This window comes from Meriones unguiculatus, chromosome 5, assembly GCF_030254825.1.
Source record: "Meriones unguiculatus strain TT.TT164.6M chromosome 5, Bangor_MerUng_6.1, whole genome shotgun sequence".
NCBI lineage: Eukaryota > Metazoa > Chordata > Mammalia > Rodentia > Muridae > Meriones > Meriones unguiculatus.
The window spans coordinates 126,988,506-127,007,998 of record NC_083353.1 but is presented as its reverse complement, the minus strand read 5'-3'; the positions used below and the strand labels follow the sequence as shown (position 1 = coordinate 127,007,998).

Sequence of the window (19,493 nt, the reverse complement as noted above, 5' to 3'; positions counted from 1 at the left end):
TGTTTCCTTCTATGCTGATAATGGACTAAGCCCCTGAACTGTAAGCCAGCCCCAATTAAATATTTTAATTTATGAGTTGCTGGGTCCTGGTGTTTATTCACAGGAATGAAGCCCAAAATAAGATGGGAGGGGTGTTTTTTTTTTTTTCTTTTCTGGTCCCTTAATCCTAGCCTTCTCTTCACAGAGGCCATCTGACTGACTCCAGATCTAAAGATAATTTGTGGGCCTCCAATGTCTTATTCTAGAGTCAAAATAGGGATCTCTTGAAAACTAGCTTGTGACAGGAGGAATCAGAGGCCAACTTGGCAAGATTCTACCACCCAGATATAGAATATTCATATTGAAGATGAATAACTGTAATAAGTGAAACATTTCAATGTTAAAACTTATAAATTCATAAAAACATTGCATGATCAACTTAGGATAGTGCTAAATAACAAATTAAATTCATTTCAAGGTAGAGGTACTTAGGGGAAAACTGCACTTGTATGTCACTTTCATATTTAATTCAAATTCATTTCTTCTTATAAAGTATATGTTTCAGAAAAATCAAAAGAGAATTTAAAAATTATGGTTTTCAAGCTTCTAATTAATGAATGAAAAATTCATCACTTACCTAGGAGTATAAATATAATATCCAGAATGTAATTAGGAATTATGTTGGTTTAGCAAGGTGGCAGTGGTACGACATCCCCAGCTCCGAGAAGCTGGCTAGGTTTTCATTATCAGGCATGATTTCTCTCCTGTTGATTGGACCTTAAATCTAATTAACAGCTGTTGGTGGGAAGTCCCACTATTACATCTTTATGGACATCTTACTGTGCTGGTCAATGTTGTGGTTCACAGGTATTGCAACCAGGTGGGACTCTGCTTCCCTCCCTGGGCAGCTTCTTCGGTATTTTCCTGGTTTGATCAAAGGGTTTCATGTTAGATCCAACATTAATCTTTCAATTCCTGTGTCATAAGGGTGTGACATCTTCATCAAAAGGTGCTTACTTTTAACTTCTGAGAGGCAACCAAAGGATACACCTAGATTGTTTTGGGAGTCACTTTGACTACCTTGTTCAACTACTGGGAAGGTGGTTTCTTGTGCCTGGTATTCAGAGTTTTGTTAGATAATGGCTCTTGTTGGAAGCATTCCTCTATATATATTAGAATATATAAAATGTATACATATATATTCATTTAAGTATACTGTGTGTAATTTTATGTAAATATAATAATGTTCTTTGTTCCTGTTTCCTCTTTTGTATTGCCCTGACTCCCTACTCCCTATTTGGAGTCCTCTCCCACTTTTTTCATTTCCTACTTTACATTCAATAAAGACATACACAAGTTTTTATTTTTAAGGTTATGTTCCAATGTGAAGACATGTTATATTATTTTAAAAACAACTTAAAGGTGGTGCTAAGTGTTTGGTGTTATCAATACAACAGATATCTGAATCAGTGCCATCGAGGTGATGGGTACACAGTGTTCATTGTACTCTTTATATCTAGTTTGAACATATTTGACAATTTCTAGAATAATGTTTTGAAGAAATAATATGATAGGTAGATAAAAAGTATTTGAAGATGAATTTTGGATTAATTTCTATAAGCTGCAAAGCCAAAGTGACACATCCATTTATCTATATGCTTTTGTATGCATATAAAACTAGGGTCTAAAGAAATAGCTTAGCAGTCTCTAGAACTTCCTGGTCTTTCAGCAGAGGTCTCAAGTTCTGGTCCCAGCATCCACATCAGTGAACAGTAAAAAAATAAAATAAATCTGTTCTCCATGTTTCTTTTTCTGTACTTCACTTGGTTCACTTGGTTAGGAGCTTTTAGTTGTAACATGATCCAAAATTTTCATTCCTTCAGGGTCAAGTTCTTTAGGGGCCTTGTTTTTATTCTGTGGCTCTGGTTTCTCATTATATTCATTATTCAATGTGGAAACCTCCACAGGGAATTTTCTAAGTTCTAAAAATGATTTTTCATGCCAAAAGTTTGTATCTGAAGCCATATTTCAGCTTAAGAGACTAGGTTCCCTCCTGTCTTCCTTGGGTGGTACAGTGACACTAGAGAAGTGAAATGGCCTAATGATTTCAGCTTCAGGGTGAAAAAGCCATTGTGTCTTTTGGCAAAACAATTCATGCTTGGAAATTGCTTCATTTCAGCAAGCATGAAGATCTGTTTGTGGAGATGAAGGACATCAACACGAGGAGGAGAAAAACCTGAGCAGGTCAAATGAGTCAAAGATGAAGTAAAAAGTTATAATAACATGGAGTCAAGAAACTATCACAATGAGACCAATTCTTCATATATTACTTAAAACTTATAAAAAACAAGCATAATCAAGTTTTCAAAGAAGGAACTACAATAAATGGGATAGTGGTTTTAATATTAAGGACACAGTTCCTATTTTTAATCCATAAATCTAATGCCTCTGTTTTCATGCTTGGCTAGCCTAGCTTTCAAACCAAGCAATTTCCATTTTGTGGGTTTCAGCTGTGCCTCCTTGCACTCCTCATATATGCTCTGTAAGGAAGCACAGTAGACTCATTGGTTCCCCAGAGTAAACAAACTGTGTCTTAGTTCCTTCTTGGGAAGAAAAGGTAGATATTGTATACGTATTCCCCTGGGAAAGAGTATTTGCAACGTCTGGCTTAGAAAAAAAGAAGCATAGGCCACAGGCTGCCAGACGCAGACATAACAGCACATGTTTGGACTCAACTTTTCAGTAGTTCGCTACTTCTTGAAGGCTGTTTTTTTTTCCTGTTACCTTTTCTATCTTTTGTCATTGAAACACCTATTTTTTCATGGGCATGATGAAACAATATATGTTATCTGTTTACCTAGGTATGATAGCGTCCTGGAATGATGGCTCCCCAAATGCTTGTGTTCTCACCCATTGGAACTGTAAATATATACAATAATTTCCGGAGCAACTCTTAATGTGTTTAGGATTAAAGATCTTAAAATAAATAAACTATGTTGGCTTACTTACTTTCTACGCATCTTTAAAAATGGGGTGGGAGACAAAGCTTGTTTTGCATGCATGGAGGCCTAGATTTGATCCCCAGTGCCTCCTAAGCAGGCTATGGTGGTGCATGTCTCCAGTCAGAATCTGGAAAATGGAGCAAAACTCTGGGTCATCGTCAGCCACATAGCGAGATTGAGGCTGGTGGGATCTAAGAAGATAGTTTAATATTGATAAATGTAAGTTGTAATTATTAGAGGATATAAAAGCTTAAATGTAGATAAGAAAGTGATTTAAGGTAAAGAAAAAATTGAACTCACCAAGATAGGCTAGATAGTGAAGTACTTTTTTCTAAGTTGCCAAATACAAATGGACTGGACATTGTGAATGTAATTTTTACCCTGATAGTTCTCATAATTGTTCTTATTGTAGATAGTTTGTTGTTAGAGACAAAGCAATTTTTTTAACCAAAACAGGGAGATGTTGGGGTGACCCTCAAATATTGTATTTTTGGCCATGAAAAGTATGTCCTTGTTATTTGTTATTTGAAACCAATAATGCTAGGCTAAGAGGAAATATATATATCTTTACAAACAAGGCAATTTGCCATGGGGAAGGTGACCTTCCCTAGCCTATTAGTTGAGTAAGAAATGTGGCTTTTGGCATAATAAAGAGCTGTTGGCCTGAGCTGGGTCAGGAAGTATGGGCATAACTTCAGGGTAGAGAGAGAGGAAGAAGATGGAAGGGAGACTGAAAGAAGCAGGCAGGTAGGCAGAGAATCAAGGAGAGATGGAGTGTCAGAGAAGCTGGGTGACATTAGTAGGTAGTTGAGAGACTGACCCATCAAAAGGTCAACAGCTTTAAACGATATCTCTCTCTGGGTCTTAATTAAGCACTAAGCCCTGAAATACACACTGAGGATGAGAGAGGGAAAAACTATATACAGAGAGAGTCTATTTGCCTAAGACAAATAAGTATAAATGAGAATGTGTGGTCCTTTTTGGAGGGAGGTTAGTTTGGGATGAGAAGATACACAACCTCACAAATAATGGGCTTGGGAATTGGGAATTGGATTTCATAGGTGATGGTATAATCAACACTTGTGGATTGAAATGTGAATTATCTGGCCAAAATTGCACGCTGCATTTGTTTCTGAGGTGTTTGTGAGTTAAGTGAAATACTCAGAGTTTGGACTAATTCAAGCTAATCTATGAGCAAAACCCTAAATTACACACACACACACACACACACACACACACACACACATAATTATAATTATTCATGCTGTGTGTTCAAAGTCTTCACATAACTGTGAGATTTTTTTATAGTGTAAGCAGTAGCACTTTATTTCACATGATCTGAATGATTAAAGTTGGATATTTTGGTTTGACACTATTTGATTAAGAAAGAATGCAGTGCAGTGGTAAAAAGGCAGGTGATGACAGTGACTAAGAAGTCGTTACCTGAGAGATCAAAGAATTAAAAATTATTTTTTTGGGTTATTGGATTAAACTTTAAAGCACAAGCCTGAACAAAGGCCAGACAGGTGGCGACATTTCCAGCCACCTGTGGGGAGGAACCAGCCTTACTGCGTTCTTTTCTGCCCAATAGAAATACAGTTGCTAGGAAACTGGCCCAGATCGTCCCTCTTTCCTAGGACAGCCAAACAAGGAGGCCAGACTGTTAATGGTTTGGGGGCCTTCCCACAGCCAATCAGTTAAAAATGCAACATCCCCTCTGTGTTTCAAACAATAGATGCTTGCCAGGCTGGAATTCCCCTGCTTTTGGGATACTGGGAGGAACTGGGATCTATAAATCACCCTCCTACCTGGAGCACCATGTGGGCCCAAGTTCGAGCTTGTAATAAAAAGATCCTCATGTATTTTGCAATAGACTTGGCTCCTGGAGGTCTTTTGGGGGACTCATGAATGGAGCACAACAACCAACAGGGATAGGTGTTGGCACGAGAATTCAACCCCTTGAAGGATCTGGGAAACGTTTAAGATAGTCAGTGGATACCTTAGTAACGAACACTGGGTGCTAAGCCCTTGTGATTGGATCCAAGAAGACTGGAGGACTCAGGTGACACAAATAATTACAACAGACATGATATCACAGAATCACTTTTATATTACACGTCATCTTCACATTGTAGCATACATATTGATCATCTATAACACAATTTTAATAATTTTGAATATGTATGTAAATATATAAAACCAGAGGCACTTCCAGTAATTCTGGCAAAAAGGGAATATCGATATAGTTTCTAAGCTAAAAAACAAACAATAAAATTATATATAATTTATCTAATTCTCTTTCTGTACAGATCCTATTTTTTACAAAACTTTTATCAGCTCTTACCTATACCACTTAACAAATACTTATGGTGGAATGGTACTAAATATTGCTACATACATCAAGTGCAAAATATAGGTGACAAGACCAGACTGATTTCAGTTGTAAAACAATCATTTAAGTTCCAAATTTTTGTGTTGCTAAAAATGGATAAATTTGGCAAAGATACTAATTGATAAATATATTCAGGCCTAGTATGGTAAGAAAAGCATTGCTACAAAGTGTCATTTACAAATGATGCCTCCACCACTATTACTTTAGTTGGCAGTTATTTGAAATAATGGGCACTTTTAGGAACACCAAATTAAATCAATTTTATCCCCTTCTGGGTTATAAATATTATGACATAGTTTTGAATATTCAGAAGCTGCTATTTAGAGAACCACTCAATGCCTTTTTTTTTCCCACAAAGAAGCAATAATGGATCAAAGCAACTGCTCAATCAAGAATCAGAATGCATTTTCTACGAGAACAAAAAACTGAAATTGACCATGTCAACCCAAACCCAAACCCACTGGATTCAGATTAAAATTCCTAACATCATTACAGAAGGACAAAGAGAATCTTTTTTTTTTTTCCGTATTTTGCCTTGAGACCTCACAAAATGTGTAAAAGCAAGCACCAATTTTTATTTTGTGGTTAGCATGATAAAAACCTCCAGGAAAAAGTTCAAGGGGATATGTGTATTCAGATATATCTATCTCCAGTGCTTTTTAGCTAACAGATTAGCCTTACTGGTCCAAAAAATATGGTATGTGTTCTACTGTAAAAATGTATGAAGTCAACTGACACTCATAAATAAAAAAGCCAAGCAAATATGTTAAAAATCTCATGCAAATATTTTATAGCATATTTAAAATTAGTGATTGGTGAATAAATATATATTAAATGTCACTGAACCCTCCATTACTATGTATCATATAGCTATCTTAGTATTATTCTTTAATGGCAGCAATAGTATAGTTCCAGAGTATGTGTATAAATAGCTAAAATGAAATATCTGGTATAATGAAGATTTTCTGAGTTAGAAAAATAATCAATTCATAATTTTAAAGGAGACGTGACAGTACCCCTATTCATCAGCAACTTATATATACAAAGAGGACAATTTAAAACACTTATTATTGATTTCACATTAACATCTGAATATTTTGCTATATCAAGGGGATGTAATTACTATGGAAAAGTTCTTCTCAGTGGCGGCAGCAGCTGAGAACACTAATTGTTCACATTCAGAAAAGAGTAGAGGTGCTCATCATGTTAAATGAAGCTGGGAAGGGATAATGGACCTGCAACGTCATGTCACTCCAGAGCAAACGTCTAAGGTGGTTTGTGGGAAGGTTGGACAGGTGTAGGGATTGTGCATGGAGGATTTTATGTAATCTTCATTTCTGCCTTTACCTACTTGTTTGTACTACAGGTTTCATGATGGAAATGGAGTGAGAGTCACTTGGACCCTGGCATGAAAAGCAGTCCTTCTTTCTCTTCCAATAGAGGAGTACTTCTGATTACACCTTCTTTGCTGGCATTGGCGCAGGGAAGTAAAATTAGCGAGAAACTACTCCTTTTCTCCTTTGAGCCAGACTTTTTTCTGTTGTTAAGAAGTGAGAATTTCCTGCAATAGTTTGTTTAATTTGAAAGAAGTATGAATCATAAGATTGGAAATTTAAATTACCAAGGCCTTACAAACAGTTTTCTGTTACTTTTCTATGTAGGAATTTCATATTTTGTCCTGCTGTTTGATCAAACATTACAGATGAACACAGTAGGGTCGTTAACCCAAGGCCAACCCTCCTCCGTGAAAGCCAAAATTAATAATGTTTAATTTTCTTAGTGTTGAAGAACTTGGGTTTTAAACTGTATTATAATTTAATAAATAAAATCTATGGTAATAGATCATGCATCTTTTAACTGTATAATGATAAATTACTGAATAATGTTTTCTTGTGCATTGGAATAACTCAGACAAACTTAGATTGTAAGGTGGGCACTTAAATGCCTCAGTATTTTTTGTACAAATTTATTTTATGTAGATGGGTATTTTGCCTGCATATATGTCTATACCATGCATATGCAGTGCCCACGGAAGCCAGAAGAAGGTGTCAGATGCCCAGAAATGGAGTTAGAGGCTGGTGAGCTACCATGTAGTCACTTAAATTCTTAACGTACTTTATTCAATTTATGTACTTATTGATCCTCTTATACACCATTTGCTTCCATATCATTAGGAAAACATTAAATCCTGAAAAATTTCCCTTGCATGATAAAAGAAGAAGAAACCTTAAAAGAGTGGTACTTCAAGAAAACCAATCAAATTTAAGGACTGTCAGTAACAATACACAAGGACTTAACATTACTTTTTGTTAGTTTTCATGGTTAAAGAGCCACTTCGTAATCCAAAGCAAGGAATCTAGGCTGAACATGGCCACAATGAGCATTTGTCTATTAAAAGGAGGCTATTTTTCCCTGTGTCAAAACACTTTTGGGGGGAGACATACACCTAAGATGCCAACACATAATGATAAGACATGTAACATCACTTTAGAGCCTTTAGCCTGGCTCAAAAGCACACAGTCTGTTTACTATGGTCTTTTCTGCATTAAAACCCTTTGAAGCAACAGATTGGGTCCCGCCAACTTCATTTTTGCATCTAAGGATACACTTAATGTATTCACACAAAGGTCAAAAAGCTTAGTCATGACATCTAATCATTGTTGGGGTAATTTACTAGCATGAATATAACACCAATCCTTAGTTAAGTCAAAAGGCAGTATTATAAAAAGTAACATCATTTAGCACACACAATGTATAAGGTAGAAACAGATTACTGATAATGTATATTACTGTGTTATTATTCTCTAATCATGGTTCCCTCATATGATATATACAAATAAACACTCATCAAAAGCAAAATTTAAGCCACCTAGACCAAAGTGTATGGCTTAGTTGAGTTGGTGCTAAAACTTAATCCACTTCTAATTTAATTTTCAATAATTACATGGGCATTTGTTGGAGGATGAATTGACATGATAAGGATCTAAGACCCCAAACTGATGGATTTCGCTTTATTAATTAATTAATTAGATATTCTAAGATTAATTTAATTCTGAGATCTCTTCTGCTTGAAACAGTGAATTATTTTCTTTATCTAAAGTTTGAATACACTTGAATAGATTTTTAAATGTACCGTTATCAGCAAATTCAGTTTCCTTTCTAAATTCCTGAAAGAAATGAATGACCTAGAAAAAGAATCCTGTAGAATTTTATTGGTCAGGGGGCAAAATAAGGTAAGAAAATGACTTCAGTTTGAAAGTTTATGGTTATCTGGGGCTGAACTATTCACATGCAAATTTTTGCTACCCCCTCCCAACCCCAGATCCAAAGAGTAGACAGACAGTCTTCATTAAAAATCTGTGCTTTGAAGGTCATAGAACTCTGTTACTGTAGCCTTCAGCCATTGAAAAGCCAGTTTAATCACTAAGGGCACAAAAATCAAGGGGAGCATCCAATGAGGTTCAGGACTGTGGAGAAGGCTAACAAGCCCCTTGTTATGGTTACAGTTTCCATTATGTTTCTAAGAGCTATCCTAAAGAGAACAGTAGAGGTCCCTGCTTCATGGAAGCACCAAGAGTGTGTCCCAAAGCAGAACAGACAGGACTTCTGGATTATTCATTTCCCATTGGTCAGGAGTTGTTCATCACACAAATACTCCACTTTTATAAAGAAGTCATTTCAAACTTTAGACTTTATTTACAATGATAATTTCATATTTTTATTACTTAGAAAATAATTTATACTTTTCCATCATTTAAACAAAGAGTAGGCCTGAGTCTCACACCTTTTGCACAGCTTTTACCTTCAAGAAAGTTCTCTGGGAAAGAAAGGCAGAGGACACAGGGAAATTGCAAATATTTACATATATTAAACAGTTTGCAGGGTACTCAGTTCCTTCTCTGTGGCATTACAGGGGCAGCAATGACTAACGTTTGTTCTGGTGTAAAACCCAAACACAACAGGGTTCAATGATGGAGGAAGGCAAATACTTTCTCAAACAAGAAGCGATTTTCTCAATGCCAGGTGATGGCAACTAGAGATGAGCACATACTGACTACTGAGCTCATGTCCTACTGAGAACAAACCAGGTCTTCATAAATGAGAACAGTTTACTTCCCCCCTTATAGCTAAGTAAATCAGCAAAAGAGTTATTTCTGCTAAGGAAATACTACTCAAAAAGGTCAAGTGGGTTCGATCACCATGAAGACATTCAATTAGTATGCTGATAATACCATGGATAACATGCAGAATACACACAGGCGTCTACTCCATAGAGAGCAGCTGGTTCCAATTTCTCCTACCAATGGCATGTTATGGCTATCTATAAAACTATTCTTTCCCTAAGTGTGTAGAAACCCCTTCACTGAGAGACCTGAGTTGATCAAATGGCACCTGTATGGGCTCATATAAAACTGTAGTAAATCACATCAAATACATTGGCACCACAGGAAATTAACTCTGAAGTTGGAGGTGAACACAGTAATATTGCTGTTGCCAAGAAGATGGACAACATCATTCATGGAAAATACTTTTGATGTCATTAGATGATGCCCTTTCAAATTTATCAAGGGCGGATCTTTAGATCGAACACTTGGTGGGCTCCACCCTTCTCTTTTGTTTGTTGTCTTTTCGTTTGAGTAGAATGACAACGTGCTTGCTAAGAAGAAAAACTCAATCTGCCTGGATGAGTTACTCAATTCAGGAACATTCTAGAATTGCTCAGTTCTAGAACAGATAGTTTCAAACTGCTTTGGTCATTATCCTGTTACTTCATTTACCTTAAAGCAAACAAAACTGGGCAGTTTGCTGAGACGCCCATGATGCAACCAACCTGGCTCCTACTTGGATTCTGCAGCTTTATTCAAACTGCCAATATATACACTTGTAATGGATATGGCAGTCTGCTTCCTTCATATTTAGCTTGTTTGACTATTTATGTTACAGACATGCATCCACTTGGAGATGGGAATGAGCTACTGAGTGAAGGGTACATGAAAGTGAGTGTTCTGTCTATCATTTTTATTGCAGGGGAAGGGTTCACTGTAGAAGCATTCTTGCTTCAGAGGAGATTTACAAACAGAGATGCATGGGTACCATCAAGAAAGAAAAATGATTCAGGACCTGTGAAATGCTGAAGCCCTGGTGTTAACTCAGAAATATATGGACACACATTCTAGCTGTTTGTGTGAGGCCCGAATCTTTCCAATCCTCTTTGCATTGTCCTGTGAACTAGAAAATCTGTCTTGAAATATTTGATTCTTTATTTCATCTTTGTCTATTTGGAAAAAAACTGCTGTGGATTACCATAAAATCATGCTTTTGAGGGGAAGGGCACAAGCCCCATGTATGGGAGGCAAAGGGATTTTTAATGTAAACAATCAAGGGTGTGAAAAGGCAGAAATCCATGCAGAGGACTCAGAGGCTGAGATGACTAGAATTCTGTGAATACAGAACTAAACCAGGAGCTACAAGCAACAGAGCTTAGAGAGAAATACTAACAATTTGTTTAAAAAAAGTTTTTGTTTGTTTGTTTTTTGTCAAGCATGGAAAGACCTCAAATTAATTTAGTTAGCAAATGTTTATCTCTTTGCAATACCTTAATTTAACAGCAACAAGAGTATCAGATCATGAATCAAACTAAAGTAGGCAGATGGCAGGTGTCCCTCAAACTCCACAATGAACCAACACTCAGCTATGGGCTTGGAGATAGCTACATTGTATAAAAATGGTGATTAAAATATAACTATAAAATGTTTCCCTTTTCCCCTTTTTCTCTTTAAAAAAAGTTTACTATCTACATAAACAAAAAAAATTCTTTATATTTACATCATGGTAGCTAGTCATGACATATGTAATAATATCCAATAAAATATTGAAAGTGAGTATCAATTTTTTAAATAGAGGTTTGGCTCACAGCATAAACAAGTGTAGAAAACAAAACAAAACGACCCAAATAGCTTACAATGGTCTATCCTCAAACAATAACCAATCTCCACCATAATTTTCCTTAAAAAAAGGAGCATTGAACATGGACCAGGCTGCAAAGTCATGATATGCCATCACACAGTGTATGGAAGACCACAACTTAGGATGTCTGAACAAACATTCTTTAACAGTTGCCAAGGGTCAGCTTTCCCCAGGCCAACGTCCAAACCCTAAGTTGGCATTTTGGCTTCACCCCTTGCCATAGAACCCGTGGTGAGTCTGCTGACTCTCTTCTTCACTACAGCATCTATGGCATCACATTGAGAAGACACGGAGTATCATTGCTAAACGTGATTTCCTGGGCCTTTCCCAGCACCCTCTTAGAACTCTTACCTGATGAAGAGCTGACTCCAGCTCCTCTTGGGTGTCCATCAGTAAAGAATGCCATTCCCTTCCACGGCGATTTTATCACAGGTGAGTGACATGTATACTCACACACACCCTTATACATTCATTAGGCCAGAGTAGACCAGAAAGCCTTAGTCTTGTGATTGTGAGGATGGTGGCAGAGCGCCTCCAAGTGGCAGGTAGCAGTGTAACCAATCATGTGGCCCATGCAGGCCCTCCCTCTGCAAAAGAACCTTCTTAGAAACTAAAAGGAGGGGGCTGCCATTCAAAGACACTCCAGAAAGGATGTCCTTCTGTATGTTCACAAGGACTTCATCACCTGCTACAGCTATTCTATGAACAACTAAAATCACAAACATCTCCTTTTCCACATGCATACACATGTACAATACCCCCCCCCACACACACACACACTCACACACACAGTTGGCAGGATGCGTTAGAATTCCAACAATGCTCTGGAATGTTCATCCCTCAGTAGGGAGAACAAGAGCTGTTCTGTCTGGGGCCTACATTTGTTTCCTCGCTAAGCTGCACATTTCCTCATGAGTTCTTGTCCTTTATGATTTATTATATCACAGTGACCTCTGTATATCTAATACGACTGTTACTACCTTGTGGAGTCAGGCATCCTAGCTCTCAGTGTGCATGTGTATATACGTGAATACAAGTCTTACATGAACCTATGTGGGAATTCATACACACACATATATATTTCTTTCTTATAAAACAGTCTTTAGACGCTGGTGTTGCAAAGTGAAAGCTTTGAGTAGAGTCTTCAGCGCTGTCCTTCACTGTAAAAACAAACACACAAAATGTGAAGAATTCCCCAAACGCTTTAGCCATTTGCCCATCTTCTGGTATTCTACAGTGTTGTGTCTAAGTGTTGTGCTGGCTTGGAAAGTGTCTGGGACAAGTCATTCTATCTGCAAACACAGCATGCTCTGCCCATGGTCACAGGTCTGGTTGTGGAGCCAGGGTCTCCTCTGCTCTTAGCTTCCCCTTCTCTTCCTCTTCCTCTTTGATAGCCTGGATCTGCTCTGAAGAATGCTGCAGAGGGGCCTGGTCCAGGGACTGGTTCTCTGTGCCTGCTAAACACTGTTCCTCTTCAATCACTTTCTTCCACATCATGTGGTTCTGTAGAAGGTGCTGAGTTATTTGGCAGTAGATTTTCCTCCTTTTGAAAGTTTTCTTTTCTGCAAAACAGCAATCATCAGATTGAACTATTTGTGAGCTACCTATATGAAGGTTATTGCTTTTCATATTATAAATAGAAATCAAATATGAAAGAGATAGCTGCATGTCTGTCTTTCTGTTTACCTGTCTCAGTTGTTTTACATGTGCTATAGTGTGGTTTTCTAGAATGGGAAAGGAACATGACAATAAACTATTACTGGGAGATAAATGTGAATAATAGTTCATATTTTGTAATGTTCAAGCCAGGTTCTGCTTATATTTTTTGTTGAGCCTATTTGGGGTGTGTATGTAGTATAAGTGTATCTGTATATGTGGAAGTGCATGTATGGCAGTCAGAAGTTTGCATCACAAGCTTGTTAGAGTCTAGAGCATTAAATCTTACACCACTGAACCCCGAAACACAAGCCTTTCTTGATCACTTTCCACCTTTGTCTTTGAGATACCATCCCCCACCGAACCTGGAGCTTGCCAGTGCCCATGGGCTGTGCCAGCTGTGCTAAATCCCTTTAACTCCATACATCTGCATGGAAGGGCTAGTGAGTCTTTAGTAGTCAGTAACATAAATACAGAGTTAAAAGAAATAGTTTAAATTATTTTTATGCTAGTCATCATTTGTTTATGAGATGAATTCATCAATCAAACTGACATTGAACAATTGGTGAGCACTTATATGTTTTCTATACACTTTAAACAAAGATTGATTAGGCTCAGAGTTTGCTTTCAAGGCACTTGCATTCTGTGTACAAGCACACCTCGGTAGGAGACAGAACCTTAGTAAGTGTGCTGTTTTAAAACAAAGATGCACTTGTGACAGCTTCACACTTATTGTTTGTAATGATTAGTATTAAATGTCAACTTGACAGAAATTTGAATCCCCTGGGAGATGGGCCTTTGGATATATCTGCAGGGGGTGGAGGGTTGAGAAGTGCTACCATAGGTGGCACTATTCCCTAGGTCAGGATCTTGAAAGGCATATGAGAAGAGAAAGTGAGCTGAGCACTAGCAGGTAAGTGCTGACTCATTGTGTTCTGATTCTGACTATGGAAGCAATGTGGTCAGCTTCCTATAAATCTTGGCACTGTGACTTTCCCATGATGATGAACTCTAACCTGGAACTGTGAGATAAAATAAACTGTTTATTTCAGGTTATTTTTGCCAGGGTATTTTATAACAGCAATGAGAAAGTAACCAAGACACTGCTGCTCTTTGCTTGACTGAATTTTAAACAGGGGACCTACCCTACTCCCACCTCCAGATCCAGATCTCCTGCCTCTTAGAACTTTTGTTTTAGAAAGCTCCTGATTGGTAATTAATTCTCTGATCCTTTGCAATATATCTAAGTCTTCCAACCTGGGGACCATCCCTTTGCAAGGTGATCTTAGCGAAACATAGTACCAACATTGTGGTGTGACCATAAGTGCAATGTACACATCAGATCTCTAGTTCTGTCTTCCTAAAATGTTGTTAGAATTTAATGTTAAATGCCCTACCAAGGCAGAATTTAAACAAGAATGAAGGTATGTGTGTGAAGAGATGAGTAAGAGATAGGAGGGGAAGGGAAAGATGAAAGTTAAGAAAAGCAAAGCATAGAAGAACAAGATGAAAGGAAGGAAGGGGGAGAGTGTTACCCATTCTTGGCTGGATGGGTAGGATTTTCTGTTCTCAAACCCCAGAGACTATAAAATGCTAAACCTCACACTTACATCCAGATCTTTTCTATATGGGTGTTCTGGGATCAGCCTTATGCAGAGAGCATTTCTGTGCTAGGCCAACACAGCCCTACTTTGGCTCTTACTTATTGATTTATTTCTTGGTTTGTTTAAGATGGGTGGCTGAGCCTGGCTTGCTGCCAGAGCACAGGCTCTGACCCCCAACAACCCTGCCAACAAGATACTCCCTCAAAAGAAAAAAATCACTTAAATTTGTGATGGCTAATATCGTTAACTCAATTGGACCTAGAGTCAGCTGACAAGCAAACCTCTGGGTATGTCAGTTAGGGATTTTCCAAATCAGGTTAATTGACGTGGGAAGATTCCCCTAAATGTGGATGGTACCATTCTGTGGGCACTGGTTACAGGCTGAATGAAATGAAGAAGACTAGCAGAGCACCAGCATTCACAGGGCTCTGATGCCATGTCACCTAGCTCTCCAAGCTCTTCTGGTATGCTTACTCCACCACAAAGAAATGGAATCTTTTTTCAGTTGTGAGCTGAAGTAAACCCTATCTCCTTAAGATGATTTTGTTAAGCACTTTTTCAGGTCATCAAGAACACAATATTCTACCCTAGTGAAGAAAGTACATGAGTACACATTATTTTTAATAGTACATTAAAATTATTTTTCCTTACAAAGCCATCCTTTCTAGTTTTGTTGCGGTTCAGCATGAACTTCAATGTAATGAATGCAAATGACTTATTTTTATCTATATATACGTATGTGAACCGACTTGAGAGCATGTGCACTTGCCGTGTGGGTGATGGGAACTGAATCCAGGTCCTTTGCAAGAACCACACAGGGTCCTAAGTGCTGAGCCATTCCGCCATTCCTCTAGCCCCGGATATACTTTTTACCCAAATGTTTTGAACCACAGGACTGACAGGTTAGAAACAGAGTGATAAACTCTCTACTGCCCACAGTGTGCTCATTCGCAGGGAAGGCTCCATTCCAACCCCCACTCTCTTGTTTTCCTTTTGGGGCAGGCCCCTGGAGAGCAGCTGTTCTCTTAGAAGGCTGTTAAACATTAGCAATAAACCTCTCTGGAATTATGCTGAACCAAGTGACGTAGAAGAAAGTTTGTACCAAATAAATTTGCGTAGATTAGAATCTGCAGGTGGTCTGAAGCTGGCCTGCTGGGAGCCAAGTTATTCAGCACTGGGACCTTTTGAAAAGAGAACAAAGCGCCTGTCCTTACTGCATTCTAAGTGCAGCTTAGTCCTTCATTAGAAACCTCTTAGCTCACCCCAGGGACCTTTTAGATTTAATTATGAGGTAGGATAAAAGCCCCCCTCTCCTGGACATCACACTGCAGCACTTTATTCTGTTTCCTGGGAGACCTCCAAGTTTTATGAACTGCAGAACTCACTCACCAGTGGCTATTTAATATTTTTCCTCCTGAAATCTAAGAACAGGCTAAATCAAAGCAAACGCCCCAGCCAATATGAGTTCTGAAATGAAAATTACGAAGAGCTCAAGAGCAATGGAGTTAAAAATGAAGAAACTTGCACGCGTTCCATCTCAGGCTCTTATAGCCTTGCCACGTTGCTTACAGTTAATCTTATTTTCTTCTTTATTAAAATGAGGAGGTCCCTAACTCTATTCCATGGCTAGCACTTAGATCTGCTAGTATCCCTCCACCTTTACGATTTTGGGTAAGGCACAAAGGTGCTTCAAGATTCTAATTTTCGGAAGCTAGAGAGACAGGCCAGTGGGTAAAATGCTTGCTGCATTAATCACAAGGACCCTTGCTTACTCTCCAGTGTTCACGTAAAAAGCTGGTCATGTTGGCATGCATCCTGTACAATGCCACTGTAATGACAGAGTTGAGGAGGTGGAGGCAGCTGGATTCCTGGAGTTCACTGGCTACCCAGACTAGCCAAATAAATGAGCTTCAAGTTCACAGAGAAAACCCTACCTCAAAAAATTATAAGGCGACATTAAGCCCCGGCCTCCACATGCACCTGCACCTTCATGCGAACACACACACGTTCCCACACATAGGCATACATGTGTATACATATGAACACGCACACAAACAGATCATACAGCTAAAGCTACACTATCTGATTACTGTGGCAGAGCTGTTTGAAATTTCATTGTAAGGGGCTGGATAATCACTGAAAGCCACATGTAACTGAATCCAGAGAATTCTCATGGATGCTTCACTAGACTTGACTAAAACAGAAAGACCAAGGGAACAACACATCAGTGTAGAGGCCAGCATGCTAGTCCAGTGTTTGGATGAACATTCCCTATGAAAGCTTAGATGAACGGGCTGAGCCTGCTGAATAATGGTGCTGGCACAAACCCTTCAATTCCCCCTGCCTGGGTATGCACATTACTCATGTTTTTGAGTTTAAGTGGCACTCCATCAAGACTCTATGGAACAGCTCTTCCAGAGGCTCAGCTGACTCACCCCTTTTGAGATTCTCACTGGGAGAACTGTCGCTCCATAAGCACAGCAGTAGCTGTCTGCTTGAAATGAAAACAAAGTAAAAGAAGAAACTAAAAGATGAATACATAACTCTTGAATCTCAAATCTCAGGTTCTAGCTCTGAATTCCAAAACCAATTTCCTTCTAACACATCAGAGAAATATATTGACAAGATAATATTAGAGAAAGCCGAAAATTTCCTTTTCCTTGATACAGTTCACTAACAGATTGGGGACGGGGCTCAGTGCTTGCTGTGAGAGGGAGAGGGTTTGGGTTTGGATCCCGTCATCCACTTGCAGATGATGTTGTATCAGAGCATCATAATCTCAGTGCTCCTATAGAGAAGAGGAGGTAGAGACAGGAGAAGCCATGGAAGCTCAACAGCCAGCTAGCCTGGTTCAGGTAGCAATAAAGAACAAGAGACACTGAGTTAAACAAAGTGGAAGGTGAGGAACAACACTAGATTTGGTTGCCTGACTTACACCTGCATGTCTACAGACACAGACAGACAGACACCTCCCCCCACACACAGAGAAAAAGAAAGAGAGAGAGAGTGAGCGAGCAAGAAAGGCTAACAGGTAGGACAGAAGATGAAAGATATCAGCCCAAAGCCAGTGTCCCAGGGTTCTGTCAAGTAAGTACAGAGCTGACAATCAGTTCTTTTAATTCTGCTGGTGATGCTGAAAATCAGGGTGTATCTACCTATACATAAATCTGTATAATCTCAGTGTCCAAGTGGGTTCCATAGTAATGGGAAGAGGGACTGCCTCTGACATGAACTGATAGGCCTGTTCTTTGATCACCTCCCCCTGAGGGGGGAACAGACTTACCAGGCCACAGAGGAAGACAGTGTAGCCAGTCTTGATGGGAACTGATAGACTAGGATCAAAAGGAAGGAAAAGAAGACATCCCCAATCAGTGGACTTGGGGAGGGGCATGTGTAGAAAAGGGGGAGGAAGGGAGGGATTGGGAGGGGGGTACTATAAGGGGGATACAAAGTGAATAAAGTGTAATTAATAAAAAAAATTAAAAATAAAATATTTTAAAAAATCTGTATAATCTAAATGATGATCATCTCTATCATCCATATCATCTATACATACATACACACATATCTTTATCTATATATATTGATAGATGATAGATAGATAAGAAAGGTAGACAGACAGACTGATAGACAGACAGAAAGAATGGACTACACCAGTGTAGAGAACCTTCTTACTTCATGGTAGACATGAACCAAGTCTTGCATTTTCCGGTGATCAAAATAGAGAAAAAATTGCCCAGTGTATCTTTTCATGGTAAAGCTAACCAGAGACTTTGAAAATATTAAGCTTTTGCTTTGGCTGTCTGTTCAAGTGAATAGAAAACACGCTATGTTCACATGATCACAGAAACACAGTATCTAATGTTGTGGGTTTTACCAATTATGTTATTAGCCACCATGTTGTAAGAGATAGAAGGGAGCATATCTATAGGCATGACAAAGTTGTGTTTTTATAGTCACTTGAGTTGGCTGGATGACTGGTTGTATGATAGACACAAAGCCAGTTATCAGATGTGATGGTGCACTGCTGAGTTTTCATTGTTAACTTGCTTGTAACTCAGGGTCACCTGAGAAGAAAGTTGGGCTGAGGAACTGTAGCTCAAGTTGGCCTGTGGGCATGTCTGTGAAGGATGGGTCTCAACTTTACCTGAAGTGGAAAGACACACCCTGAACGTGGACCGCTCCATTTCACGGACTAGCCCTGAACTGTAGGAGGGTGAGGGGAGCTAGCTGAGCATAAGCACCGTGGAGATCGAGCAAGCAAGCATCCAAGTGCTTATCTGGGCTCTTGACTGGATGTAGCATGACCACCTGCTTCAAGTGCCTGCCACTGTGACTCAGCGAGGGGCTGTGCCCTGGCATTGTGAGCCAAGTGGCTTCTTGTCAGCGTATTTGTTACAGATACAGAAATGAAACTGTGACAGGTGGAATCTCACTGTCACACCACTGAAACTACCCTACAGAAGTGAGCCAGCTGCCATTTAGATAGGTTCAACAGTCAAAATAACACCCCCATCTCTACCCCAACCCCCAAGACATTCTCCCAAGCAACTTTGCTAAAATGTTAGTTGAGTTCAGTAACTGCTCAGCTCACAGACACCTTTGATTCTCACCTTAGTGGAAAAGGCCATGTTCCTAGTGTGACCACAGAGCCTATTTTCTGCCCTACCATCTGGCTCCCCATGGCTTCTCCCTTGCCTCCTTCCCTTATCTTCTGCTTCACCCACCCTGACTCCCTGACTCAAGTCAGGGAGTTCCACTGCAGGAACTCAGAGCTACCACCTCCTCCTTTTCTCAAAATCAATTTCCATATAGATTTCTATGGAACACTCCCTCACTTTCTTACAGATCTTTTAAAACATTAATTTTTTCCCTCTTCCTTAACTTATTTAA

The 19,493-nt window shown here is 39.0% G+C and overlaps 1 protein-coding gene across 1 annotated transcript in view; it reads right to left on the bottom strand.

Annotated features, from left to right (window-relative positions):
- Positions 1-5,068: 5,068 nt before the first annotated feature.
- Positions 5,069-19,493, bottom strand: part of Pde3a (phosphodiesterase 3A) — a 281,973-nt gene continuing 267,548 nt past the window's right edge. The window contains exon 16 of the mRNA XM_060384366.1: positions 5,069-12,902. Coding sequence (XP_060240349.1) covers positions 12,661-12,902 — 242 coding nt within the window. The 3' untranslated portion in view covers positions 5,069-12,660. The remainder of the gene's footprint in view (positions 12,903-19,493) is intronic.